The following is a 12,670-nucleotide window of genomic DNA, read 5'->3' on the forward strand; positions in this document are numbered from 1 at the left end:
TTGAAGTCCCCTCCTCTCCTCTCAGAGAAATTTACTATTGCCATTTTGACTTAAACAAAGACCCAGACTTCGGTATTCGGTTGAATTACTTTATTACGTGATCACAGAGAGCCCACTAAGAGACTCTGGTAAAGCAAGCACAGGTGTAGTCTTTTATACCTTAAAGTACATGCAGTTCAACAGTTTTCAGGGGTTAAGAGTTTCTGCTTAGACTTTATCGACATACCTTATGCAACATTAAACACGGGGTCCTCACGTACACAATCAGCTCCCCATTAATTAGAAGAAAACAAGCTGTTAGTCCTGTAGCCTTGAAGGCTGAAGGAACCTCCCCATTAATTGTAAGAAACCAAACCATTAGTCATGTCGTCCTGAGGGCTAAGGGTTCCTCCTTACGCACAACATTCATGCATTATCTGTTCTTCATTACCAACAGGACTTACTACATCTGTGTGTTATCAGTTCATTTCTAACAGGACTTATTGCTAATTAGTAGGAGTAGACAGACCCCATCTACACATTTGGCATAATTTTGTGGGCCGAAGGGCCTTTATTGTGCTGTAGGTTTTCTATTTTTCCATGCTTCTCGCCCTGCTACTTGCACGATTTTGTTAACCTTTAATTCTCAGAATTAATTTTTTTCTACATCTCCAAACTTCTGGTGTCCAGATTGGCTGCTGGTCAAAGTTCTATTACACTGCTGCGACCCAGTCTTGCCTTTTATCCTCAGGCAGTGGACCTGATTGAAGTAACTGTTCCTGAACCTGGTGGTATGAGTCCTGAGGCTCCTGTACCAGCTTCCTGGTGGCAGCAGCAAGAAGAGAGCATGACCTGGGTGGTGGGGGGTCCCCGATGATGGATGCTGCTTTCCTGCGACAGTATTTCATGTAGATGTGCTCAATGGTGGGAAGGGCTGTACCCATGATAGAGTGGGCTTTATCCACCACTTTTTAAGGCTACCCTTAGAGTAGATAACTTTGAAGGGGGCCAAGCCTAAGTTGTAGGGGAAAGGCTGGAATGTGACACTGATTCAGTAGATCACAACCAGGATGGGTATGTCAGTCCGAATGGCTGGGTTACATGGTAAGCAGGGGACATGTTATCCACAGTTGCAAGATAAAGTTTGTGAACCCTTTGCAATTACTTGCTTTTCTGCAGTAATTACACGTTAAATGTTGTCTGATCTTCATTTCAGTCACAGTAATAGACAAACACAATCTGCTTAAATTAATAACACACAAGCAATTGTACTTTCCTTGTCTTTATTGAATACATTGTTCAATCATTCACAGTCCAGGCTGGAAAAAGTATGTGAACCCTTGTATTTAATAACTGGTAGAACCTCTTTTAGCAACAATAACCTATAGCAAATATTTCCTGTAGCTGTGGATCAGACTTGCACAAAGGTGAGGAGGAATTTTAGACCATTTCTCCACACAAAAATCTCTCAGTTCAGCAATACTTCTGAGATACCTTGCATGTGGAGCCCTCTTCAGGTCAGGTAATAGCATCTCAATTGGATTCAGGTCTGGACTCTGACTTGGCCATTCCAAAATACAAATTTTCGTCTTTCAAATTATTCTGTTGTCAATTTACTCCTGTGTTTTGGATCATTGTCTTGTTGCATCATCCAATTTCTATTAAGCTGCAGGTGACAAACCGCTACCCTGACATTCTCCTGTAAAAAAAAATCTTGATACAAATTAATTCATTGTTTCCTCAACAACTCTGCAAGCTGTCCAGGCCCTGAGGCAACAAAGCAGCCCCAAACAATGATGCTCCTTCTACCATGCTTCACAGTTGGATGAGGTTTTGGTGTTGGTGTGCAGTGCCCTTTTTCCTCCAAACATTTCTGCCAGCAATTTCAACTTCTGTCTCATCTGTCTACAGAACACTGTCCCCAAAGCATTATGAAACATCCAGTTGGTCTTTTGCAAACTTGAGACAGGCAGCAGTGGTTTTTTTTTTTGGAGAGCAGTGGTTTCTTCTGTGATGTCCTTCCATGAACACCATTCTTGTTCAGTGTCTTTCTTATAGTGGACACATGAACAAAGACTTCAGCATTTTCTAAAGATTTCTGCAGGCCTTTGCTGTTACCCTTGAGTTTTCTTTTTCTCCTCCTTCTGAATTGCACGTTGTGCTTTGGATGTGATCTTTGCAGGATGCCCACCCCTAGGGAGAGTAACAACAGTACTGAGTTTCCTTTATTTGTCGACAATTCCTCTTACTGTGGACTGATGAACACTCTGGTCTTTTGTATTGCTTTGGTAGCCTTTTCCAGCTTGATGCATCTCTATAATTCTTCGGTCCTCTGAAAGTTGTTTTGATCAAGGCATGGTGCACATAAGCAGATCTTTTTTTTTGAGAAGAGCAGGGTCTCATAGGGCACCCCTCCAATCTTAAACAGTCGGCCCTCCTTATCCGCGGGGGATTGGTTCCGAGACCCCGCGCGGATACCAAAAATCGCGGATGCTCAAGTCCCTTATTTAACCTGAATCAGTGCGATTGTCTTTAGGACCCAGCAGAACCCCGGACTTCATTTAACATGTTCAGTGTGGTGGACATTAGGACCCGGCGTAGCTCTGAATCTGCGGTGTTTCTGTTCATGAAAATAATCACGATCGCGATTGAAAATAAGGTGGAAGTAATAAAGCAATCGGAAAGAGGTGAAACGCCGTCGGTCATTGGAAAAGTGTTCGGCTACAGTCGGTCAACGATCGGAACAATTTTAATGGAGCATTTGAAAGGCTCTGCCCCGATGAAAGCTACAATTATTACTAAGCAACGCAGTGGTTTAATTATTGAAATACGTATGTTTCTTAAGTGTTTTATATGCATAGAAAGTGAAAATATGTACTATATACTAAGAAAAACGTTTGACTAACTGACGCTGAATAATACCGGATGTACCTGATCCAACTTCAAATCCGACTTAAAGACAGACTCAGGAACAGAACTCATTCATAACCCGGGAACTGCCTGTACTTTTAAGTCATTTCTAGATTGCTTATAATACCTAATACAATGTAAATGCTATGTAAATAGTTGTTATACTGTATTGTTTAGGGAATAATGACAAGAAAAAAGTCTGTACATGTTCAAACAACGAGTGCTGGAGAGAGAACTTCCTGGTTTTCCCGATCGCGATTGGTTGAATCCGCGGATAAGGAGGGCGGACTGTATCATTAATTGGAACACCTGACTCCAAGTAGCTTTTGTAGAAGGCATTACCCCAGAGGTTCACATACTTCTTTGAACCTAGACTGTGATTGTTTAAAAGGTGTACTCAGTATTGATAAGAAGTATAATTGTTTATGTGTTATTAGTTTAGGTAGATAGTGTTTGTCTATATTTGTGACTTGGCTGAAGATCAGACCACATTTTTGAGTAATTTAAAGGGTGCACAAACTTTTACTTGCAAATGTATGTTCTGTGACTAGGTGTTAGGAGTGGGGATATAACATAAAAATGTTGTGCCTACCTTTTAACCTACTCAAAGATCAATCTAGCCCTTCCCTCCTACAGAACCTCGTCATTTTCTATCATCATGGGCATATCGAAGAGTTTCTTAAATGTCCCTAATTTGTCTATCACCACCACTGGCAGGGCATCCTACACACCCACCAGTCTGTGTTTTTCTTTAAAAAAAAGAACCTCTGTTTGACACTCTTCTGATACTTTCCTTCCATTATGCTAAACGGATTAGCCATTTCCACACTAAGAAAAGGACGCTGGATATCCACTCAACCTCTGCCTCCTATCATCTTGTACACCTCTATCAACTTGCCTCTCATCTTCCATGCCAAAAAGAAATAGCCTAGCTTGCTCAACCTCTACTTATAAGGCATGCTCTCTAATCTAGGAGGTAACATCCTGGTAAATCCCCTCTGCAACTTCTCTGTAATAGGGCTTGGGGATGGATATGTTTGCTATTCTGGGTGTTGCTAATTGTGTGGGGTTGGGGTATGAGTTCTCGAGCTGGGTGTTGGTGGGGTAGGGTTGGGGATTATCTTGTGAGAGCTCGATGTTATTGGTTGAGGTGGGATTGGGGATTTCCTCAGATGTGAGGTCTGGGATGAGGTGGGATTGGTGGTTACCTTGGGTGTGAGCTCTGGGTGTTGTTGATTGAGGTGGGATTGGTGGTTACCTTGGGTGTGAGCTCTGGGTGTTGTTGATTGAGGTGGGATTGGGGATTTCCTTGGGTGTGAGTTCTGGGTCCAAGTGTTGTTGGTTGGGGTTTGTACTTTCCTCAGGTGTGAGATCTAGGTCTAGGTGTTGTTGGTTGATGTGGGATTGGGGATTACCTCGGGTGTGAGTTCTGGGTGTTGTTGGTTGATGTGGGATTGGGGATTACCTCGGGTGTGAGGTCTGGGATGAGGTGGGATTGGTGGTTACCTTGGGTGTGAGCTCTGGGTGTTGTTGATTGAGGTGGGATTGGGGATTTCCTTGGGTGTGAGGTCTGGGATGAGGTGGGATTGGTGGTTACCTTGGGTGTGAGCTCTGGGTGTTGTTGATTGAGGTGGGATTGGGGATTTCCTTGGGTGTGAGTTCTGGGTCCAAGTGTTGTTGGTTGGGGTTTGTACTTTCCTCAGGTGTGAGATCTAGGTCTAGGTGTTGTTGGTTGATGTGGGATTGGGGATTACCTCGGGTGTGAGTTCTGGGTGTTGTTGGTTGATGTGGGATTGGGGATTACCTCGGGTGTGAGTTCTGGGTGCTGTTGGTTGATGTGGGATTGGGGATTTCCTCGGGTGTGAGTTCTGGGTGTTGTTGGTTGATGTGGGATTGGGGATTACCTAAGGTGTGAGTTCTGGGTGTTGTTGGTTGATGTGGGATTGGGGATTTCCTCGGGTGTGAGTTCTGGGTGTTGTTGGTTGATGTGGGATTGGGGATTACCTAAGGTGTGAGTTCTGGGTGTTGTTGGTTGATGTGGGATTGGGGATTACCTCAGGTGTGAGTTCTGGGTGTTGTTGGTTGATGTGGGATTGGGGATTTCCTCGGGTGTGAGTTCTGGGTGTTGTTGGTTGATGTGGGATTGGGGATTACCTAAGGTGTGAGTTCTGGGTGTTGTTGGTTGATGTGGGATTGGGGATTTCTTCGGGTGTGAGTTCTGGGTGTTGTTGGTTGATGTAGGATTGGGGATTACCTAAGGTGTGAGTTCTGGGTGTTGTTGGTTGATGTGGGATTGGGGATTACCTCAGGTGTGAGTTCTGGGTGTTGTTGGTTGGTGTGGGATTGGGGATTACCTCAGGTGTGAGTTCTGGGTGTTGTTGGTTGATGTGGGATTGGGGATTACCTCAGCTGTGAGTTCTGGGTGTTGTTGGTTGAGGTTTGATTGGGGATTACCTCGGGTGTGAGTTCTGGGTGTTGTTGGTTGAGGTTTGATTGGGGATTACCTCGGGTGTGAGTTCTGGGTGTTGTTGGTTGAGGTTTGATTGGGGATTACCTCGGGTGTGAGTTCTGGGTGTTGTTGGTTGATGTGGGATTGGGGATTACCTCGGGTGTGAGTTCTGGGTGTTGTTTGTTGAGGTTTGATTGGGAATTACCTCGGGTGTGAGTTCTGGGTGTTGGTTGACGTGGGATTGGGGATTACCTAAAGTGTGAGTTCTGGGTGTTGTTGGTTGAGGTGGGATTGGGGATTACTTCGGGTGTGAGTTCTGGGTGTTGTTTGTTGAGGATTGATTGGGGATTACCTCGGGTGTGAGTTCTGGGTGTTGTTGGTTGAGGTTTGATTGGGAATTACCTAAGGTGTGAGTTCTGGGTGTTGTTGGTTGATGTGGGATTGGGGATTTCCTCGGGTGTGAGTTCTGGGTGTTGTTGGTTGAGGTTTGATTGGGGATTACCTCAGAAGTGACCATTCTGCTCTCTCTGTAGCTTCGGTTGCTGGTGGACTCCGGGCATGGGGAGAAGGCTGTGCAACTGGTTGATTCTGCATGCAGAGGATTTGGGAACTCCCTGGAAATGTGGCAGAGCAGCCTGGAGGTTCTTCTGCAGCTACGGAGTCCTGGTGTCGGGCACCTCTTCCAGGAGGCTTTCCGGGAAGTGCCCTCCTCAGTGAGTTTCTGTAACCTCACCTTGGCATTGGTACTAAGACACAGATTACACAGATGCGTGGTCACTTCCTACTCTGCCACCTGGTCCGGCCTGTGATTGTCCCCACAGGTGCTTCAGTTTGTTCATGTCTCTGCCCGTGTCCCTGACATTGACCTGCTGTTAGTCGCTTTGTGGCTACACTGGGACAAGGAATGCCCACTCCCTTTCTCACTTTCTATGTGGTTCCTAGAACACTGAAGTAACAGCCACACTCCTGTGCTGCGGGGAGCTGTGGAACGTGCAGCTCAGAACCAGATATTCAGGACAAACAAATCATGGGATTCATGGAGAAGGATGAGGTGCTTTGATCCAGTGATCAGCCTGAGGTTGTATCTACCATTGTGTCTCGGTACTGGGTGCTGGAGTGAGGGAGTCATCCAATGACACAGCATGTGTCTGGTGAGGGTGTATGACACTGGGGGTGTGTGCCACATAGAATACAGTGTCTGCTAGGCCAGTGGTCCATTTCATTCCTGATGTGCAATGGATTCTGATGCTGCTGGAAATCTGGAATATCGCACACAATGCTGGAGGAACTCAGCAGGTCAGGAGGCAACAATGGAGAGAATAAACAGTTGATGTTTCAGGCTGATACTGTTCATCAGGACTGGAAATGAGATGGGCAGAAGTGGGGGAGGGCATGGAGTACAACCTGGCAAGAGATGGGTGAGACCAGATGGGGGGGGGGGGGGGGGGGGGGATGATATGATGAGAGAGGAAATTGGTGGGAGGTGAAGGGTTGAAGAAGGAGGAAACCCCTTTCAATACCCCCTCTGTGTCCTGCTGGCTGTCTGGTTTCTCTGAACTTGGTTCCTTCACTGTTGGTTGTTGGATCTGCAGACTGTGCTCATTGTTTGGTCGTGGGCTCTGCTGTCAGTGGGCTGCAACACAGATACTGCATTGCACCAGACCAATTACACACACAGCTTTCCACTTTGCCCAGTTATCAGTTCTGGTATTTCTATATTTTGTCTCCTCTCATACCCATTTGGCCCAAAGTAAATTAGAAACGGTCTCATTTTGTCTCCTCTCCAACCCACTTGTTGCCCTTTCTCCCCATCTCCAGTTGGTTCTGCTGCTTGATCATTGAGATGATCTGTGCTTCAGGACTTCTCTTTGAGCAGGTGACAGTGTGAGCACACCTGTCCATGGTGAGGCTTTTTCCCAATTTCTGCCTTTCTATTCCCTGTAGCTGTACAATCCTGAGTTGCTGCCCAGTGCTCTGCTTACTTCCAAAAGCCTCACACTGCTGTCTCTGGCCCACACACCATCTTGGTGGTCAACAGCCTTGGTTTGAGTTTTAGTCTCCTCTTTTCTTTTCAAGGACAGTTTACCACTCTGGCTTCTGTACCTGAGGTGGAGCGAGTCTACAAGCAGTATCAACGAGACAGAAGCTCTCTATCAGGTAGGTACCTGTCTCACTGAACTCTGTGCTGCTCTATGCCACACTTGTTCTTAATTTAATGGTGATTGTTCTCTCAGCAAGCCCTGCGGACATCTATCCCAGCCATCTCTGTAAGCGTGAAGGAGAATTACCTAGACTGGGCCTTCAGGATGGGCGGCCACAGGAAGGCACGGAAGGTGTTTGCCAGGTAGTATCCCGGTGCTCTCAGCTCAGTTAATGATTGGGGTGAAGGTGAGCAGGGTGCAGAGTCCATATCTTTGGGATGACACAATAGTGTAGCAATTACTGTAAGCTGTTACAGCATTAACAATCTGGGTTCAATCCCTACCGATATCTGTAAGGAGTTTGTATATTCTCCCCATGACCACATGGGTTTCCTCTGGGTGCTCCAGTTTCCTCCATCAGTCCAAAAAGTGCATATAAGGGTTAGTGAGTAGTGTTAGGGCTGGAAACATGGGGAAACTTGGAGGCTGCCTCAGAATATCTGTGCTGACTTGATTTGACGCAAATAACACATTTCTCTATAAGCCTACAGACTCTCACAGCTACCTGGACTATTCCTCTTTCCACCCTGTCTCTTGCAAAAAGGCTATCCCCTTCTCACAATTCCTCCGTCTCTGCCGCATCTCTCAGGATGAGGCTTTTCTTTCCAGGACGAAGGAGATGTCTTCCTTTATTAAACAAAGGGGCTTCCCTTCGTCCACCATCAACTCTGCTCTCAAACGCATCTCTCCCATTTCCCGCACATCTGCCCTCACCCCATCCACTCGCCACCCCACTCGGGATAGGGTTCCCCTTGTCCTTACCTACCACCCCACCAGCCTCCAGGTCCAACATATAATTCTCCGTAACTTCCGCCACCTCCAACGGGATCCCACTACCAAACACATTTTTCCCTCCCCCCCCCCCCTTCTGCTTTTCGCAGGGATCGCTCCCTACGCGACTCCCTTGTCCACTCGTCCCCCCCATCCCTTCCCACCAATCTCCCTCCTGGCACTTATCCTTGTAAACGGAACAAGTGCTACACCTGCCCTTACACTTCCTCCCTCACCACCATTCAGGGCCCCAGACAGTCCTTCCAGGTGAGGCGACACTTCACCTGTGAGTCCGCTGGTGTGGTATACTGCGTCCGGTGCTCCCGGTGTGGCCTTTTATATATTGGTGAGACCCGACGCGGACTGGGAGACAGTTTCGCAGAACTCCTACGCTCGGTCCGCCAGAAAAAGCAGGATTTCCCAGTGGCCACACATTTTAATTCCACGTCCCATTCCCATTCTGATATGTCTATCCATGGCCTCCTCTATTGTCAAAATGAATCCAAACTCAGGTTGGAGGAACAACACCATATATACCGGCTGGGTAGCCTCCAACCTGATGGCATGAACATTGACTTCTCTAACTTCCGTTAATGCCCCTCCTCCCCTTCTTACCCCATCCCTGACATATTTAGTTGTTTGCCTGTTCTCCATCTCCCTCTGGTGCTCCCTTCCCCCTTTCTTTCTCCTGAGGCCTCCCGTCCCAATCTTTCGCCAATCACCTTTCCAGCTCTTAGCTTCATCCCACCTCCGGTCTTAGGCTCCTATCATTTCGCATTTCCCCCTCCCCCCACTACTTTCAAATCTCTTACTATCTTTCCTTTCAGTTAGTCCTGACGAAGGGCCTCGGCCTGAAACGTCAACAGCGCTTCTCCCTATAGATGCTGCCTAGCCTGCTGTGTCCTACCAGCATTTTGTGTGCGTTGTTTGAATTTCCAGCATCTGCAGATTTCCTCGTGTTAACACATTTCTCTGTTTGTTTCCGAGTACAAATTACCTCAGATGTAACTACAACCCTCCATTCTAGGCAACAACCTACTGAATCTCCTATGTAGATTCATAGTCTCACAGCCTTGTACCTCCATGCCAGTTCTAAACTAATTTCAACTGCCTCTATTTGTTCTGTATCGCATCCCTTTTCTATCAACCTACCTATCCAGATGTCCCCATCTCTGCCACTTCCTGTATTAGTTAATTCCATATACCCACGCCTGCGTATACTCTCCATGCCATCCTGTAGTGTGGCAACCAGAGCTTGGTCTGTTTTTCCTAGAGGGAGTGATGCTGACAGAGGTAGACAAAGTTATTGGGGGTAGTATTGGATTCTGATGTGTAAATCTTTTAGAAGTCAGGAACAAACGCATAAGCTTGTGGTTTCACAATTGTTTTATTCAAAGTTGATAGAACAAAGTGGATAGGGGTCACTGCTACATGAAGAAGATAGAAACTAAAAATGGCGTCTTAGATAGAACATCTACTTTTATACCGAAGAAAAGAAAAAATCCATTCAAATCCATAGATAACAATAAACCAATTAGAAAATACTTAGTCAAAACTGCAGTAAAAATTAACCAATGAGAAAACACTTCACTTAAAGAAGCTCAGCATTATACTTTGTACAGCCACTGGAGGCATATTAAACTTGTGCAGATGAAAGGCTACTTAAATACAAGCAGATAATTAATTGTAATTGTTAAACTACAAAGAAAATTACAATTAACCAGAAATTAAACAACCATTTGCCACAGTAGGGGTGTCTGAAACTAAAGAGAGGGGTTAAGGAGTTTAAGGGGATCTGAGGGATAGAGTGAATGGTCTCTGCTGGTCTGTGCTTCTGGTTTGGTTTCCTTATGCCTGATAACCAAAGACAGTAACCTTGATGAGAAAATCTGCTGTCCAACCACACCTCCCCAATCGCAGCAAGTGTTCAGACTGGGCTGTCATTTCTCTCACTTCTGTTCCAGTCTCCACGAGAACAGGCCCTTCTCCCTGGAGTTCTTCAGGAAAATGATTGCGATTGAGAAGGACCAGGTGAGCTTGGGGATGGGAGAGGTGAGGAACACAGGGTAGAGTGTGGGCTGGGCTGGAGGAGGCCTGGTGGGATAAACATGGGACTGTCACAGAAACTGTTACCAGTTCTGCCTGTTTGTTAGGGTACGATCTGTAACCATGGTCCCAAATGCAGCCTGTGTGCAGCCAGGCTACAGAACATGGCATTTCTGGACAGTGGAGATGATACCAATAAACACTCAAACCGGCTCATTATGTGGTACATTTCTGCTGCTGCTAATTTGCGGGGTGTGAAATGTGCGGTGTTTCTGGGTAGGGGAGAATATACCAGTAAATACTCAGCCAGCTCATTGGGTGGTATGTTATTGCTGCTGTCGATGGTAATTTCCATAGTGTGATTTGTCCCACAGGATTGCAGCAGCATGCAGCGACTAAGAGAATACTATGAACGAGCTCTTCGAGAGTTTGGATCCACAGACGCAGGTAACAATGGCAGAGACTGAGCCTGTTGGCAGCATCACTGCACTATCTCTGCCCTGCCATTTGTGCACAGGTCACAGGTCAGCTGCTGCTTCCAGGACCTTCGAATGCCATCACTTCCTTCTCAACATAAACCAAGGCTGGGGGTGGGGGAGTAAGGTAGCGGACTGGAACTGGAACATCCAGTATGCCCCTTACGAGGGTATCTCACTGCCCAGTTCAAAACAGGCAAACTGGATCAAACACAGAATGAAGCTCCCTCCAACCATCCATCGCACTCTGGGGTCAAATAGAGAGTGAAGCTCTTTCCATACTGTCCCATCACAAACTCCCATGGTCAGACACAGTGAAGCTCCTTCTACACCATGCCATCCCATCACACATTCCTGGGCACAGACACAGAGGGACCTTCCCTCCACACTGTTCCAATACACACTTAGGGTCAGACATAGTGACCTTCCCTCTACGCCGTTCCAACACATATTCCTAGGGTCAGGGATAGTAAGCCCTCTCCACTTCATCCCATCTCATATCTCCAGGGTCAGATTCAGAGTGAAGTTCCCTCCACACTGTCTCAGGAACAGACACAGCAAAGCTCCCTTCTTTCTTGTGATGCAGGATATTTTTATTGAGAACAGACGATCCCATCACACACTCCAAGGGTGAGAAACTAAGTGTGGTCAGACACAGAGTGAAGCTCTTCTCACACCTGTGATGCAGAATTTATTTTTTTTTAAATACAGATTAGATAATCAAATTTGAAATCACTTCCCAGAGCCTGTTTTATTTACCAATAACTTGTCACAGATTGAACAATCAATACTGGTATCCCGGCTGCCTCACTCGGTGATTCTCTGTTGCTTCACAGGCTTCCTAAGAACTCTGCATCATCTATTGTGGCATTAATGCCATGGGATGGGGGTTGTGGGTAGGGTGTGAATGGGGGTGTGGGAGAGGGGTAGGGTTAGGGTGTGGGAGATGGGAGGGGAGTGCTGTAGTGGGTCCTGGCCATGAGAGTTTATGGACACATTTCCCATGCTATTGTGACAGATCTGTGGCTGGATTACATCCAGGAGGAGCAGAGCCACCCCCATGGGAAAGCCGGGCTGACAGGACAGATTCACTGGAGAGCCATGAAGGTCCTGCAGGGAGTGGAGATGGAGAGATTTGTGTCCCAATACACACTGCTGCAGACAGGCCACCTATAGATCATGGCTGCCCCCTCCACTGCTCTTCTGCCTTTAGGGGAGGGATGGGAAGCACTCCTTCGCTCACCAGTGCCTGTGATTCCAGCATCAGATTAGGATTCTCCGGAGTCTCCCAGTCTGGATTCCTACTGGAAGTTTGACCTGTGTGGCGAACTCAGTGCCAGTTGACGGGGATTGAGACATGCTGTGTGTCGGACTAGAGATGTTGAATGTGTACTCTGAATAAAGTTCTGGTTGTCATATCTTCCATACGTCTCGTCTCCATTCAGCCTGGTTGGGGGGGGGGGGGGTGCATTGTGGTTCCAGGATAGTCGATTTGGGTTGGAGGGGAGCTCCAGGATTTTCATTGCGAGATAGTGAAGAACTAGTATCTGATTCAAGATAGTGTGGAGAGAACATGCACACATTGTGGAGATGGACATCACTTGGCACTTTAATGCTGTGAATTTTACTTGCTGGGCCTGAATGTTGTCCACACCTCAATGGCCGTGGCCATGGGCTGCTGCTTTACCTGCGTTGAGGTTAGAGCAGAACTGAACACAGGACATTTTTGGTGATGAGGGTCACTAATGGAGCAGCTAAAGGTGACTGGATTCAGGACTGCCCAGAGGAACCCCCACACTGAGGAACCTCTGGTCACTGCCCCAAAACAATGCCCCCCA

At 46.8% G+C, this 12,670-nt stretch overlaps 1 protein-coding gene across 1 annotated transcript in view; it reads left to right on the forward strand.

Moving 5' to 3' along the window:
• Nucleotides 1-12,255, forward strand: part of utp6 (UTP6 small subunit processome component) — a 37,523-nt gene extending 25,268 nt beyond the window's left edge. The window contains exons 14-19 of the mRNA XM_073026510.1: nucleotides 5,872-6,051; nucleotides 7,415-7,495; nucleotides 7,573-7,682; nucleotides 10,275-10,341; nucleotides 10,731-10,803; nucleotides 11,851-12,255. Of these exons, the coding sequence (XP_072882611.1) occupies nucleotides 5,872-6,051; nucleotides 7,415-7,495; nucleotides 7,573-7,682; nucleotides 10,275-10,341; nucleotides 10,731-10,803; nucleotides 11,851-12,008 (669 nt within the window). The 3' untranslated portion in view covers nucleotides 12,009-12,255. The remainder of the gene's footprint in view (nucleotides 1-5,871; nucleotides 6,052-7,414; nucleotides 7,496-7,572; nucleotides 7,683-10,274; nucleotides 10,342-10,730; nucleotides 10,804-11,850) is intronic.
• Nucleotides 12,256-12,670: the final 415 nt, after the last annotated feature.

This window comes from Hemitrygon akajei, chromosome 22, assembly GCF_048418815.1.
Source record: "Hemitrygon akajei chromosome 22, sHemAka1.3, whole genome shotgun sequence".
Taxonomy (NCBI): Eukaryota; Metazoa; Chordata; class Chondrichthyes; order Myliobatiformes; family Dasyatidae; genus Hemitrygon; species Hemitrygon akajei.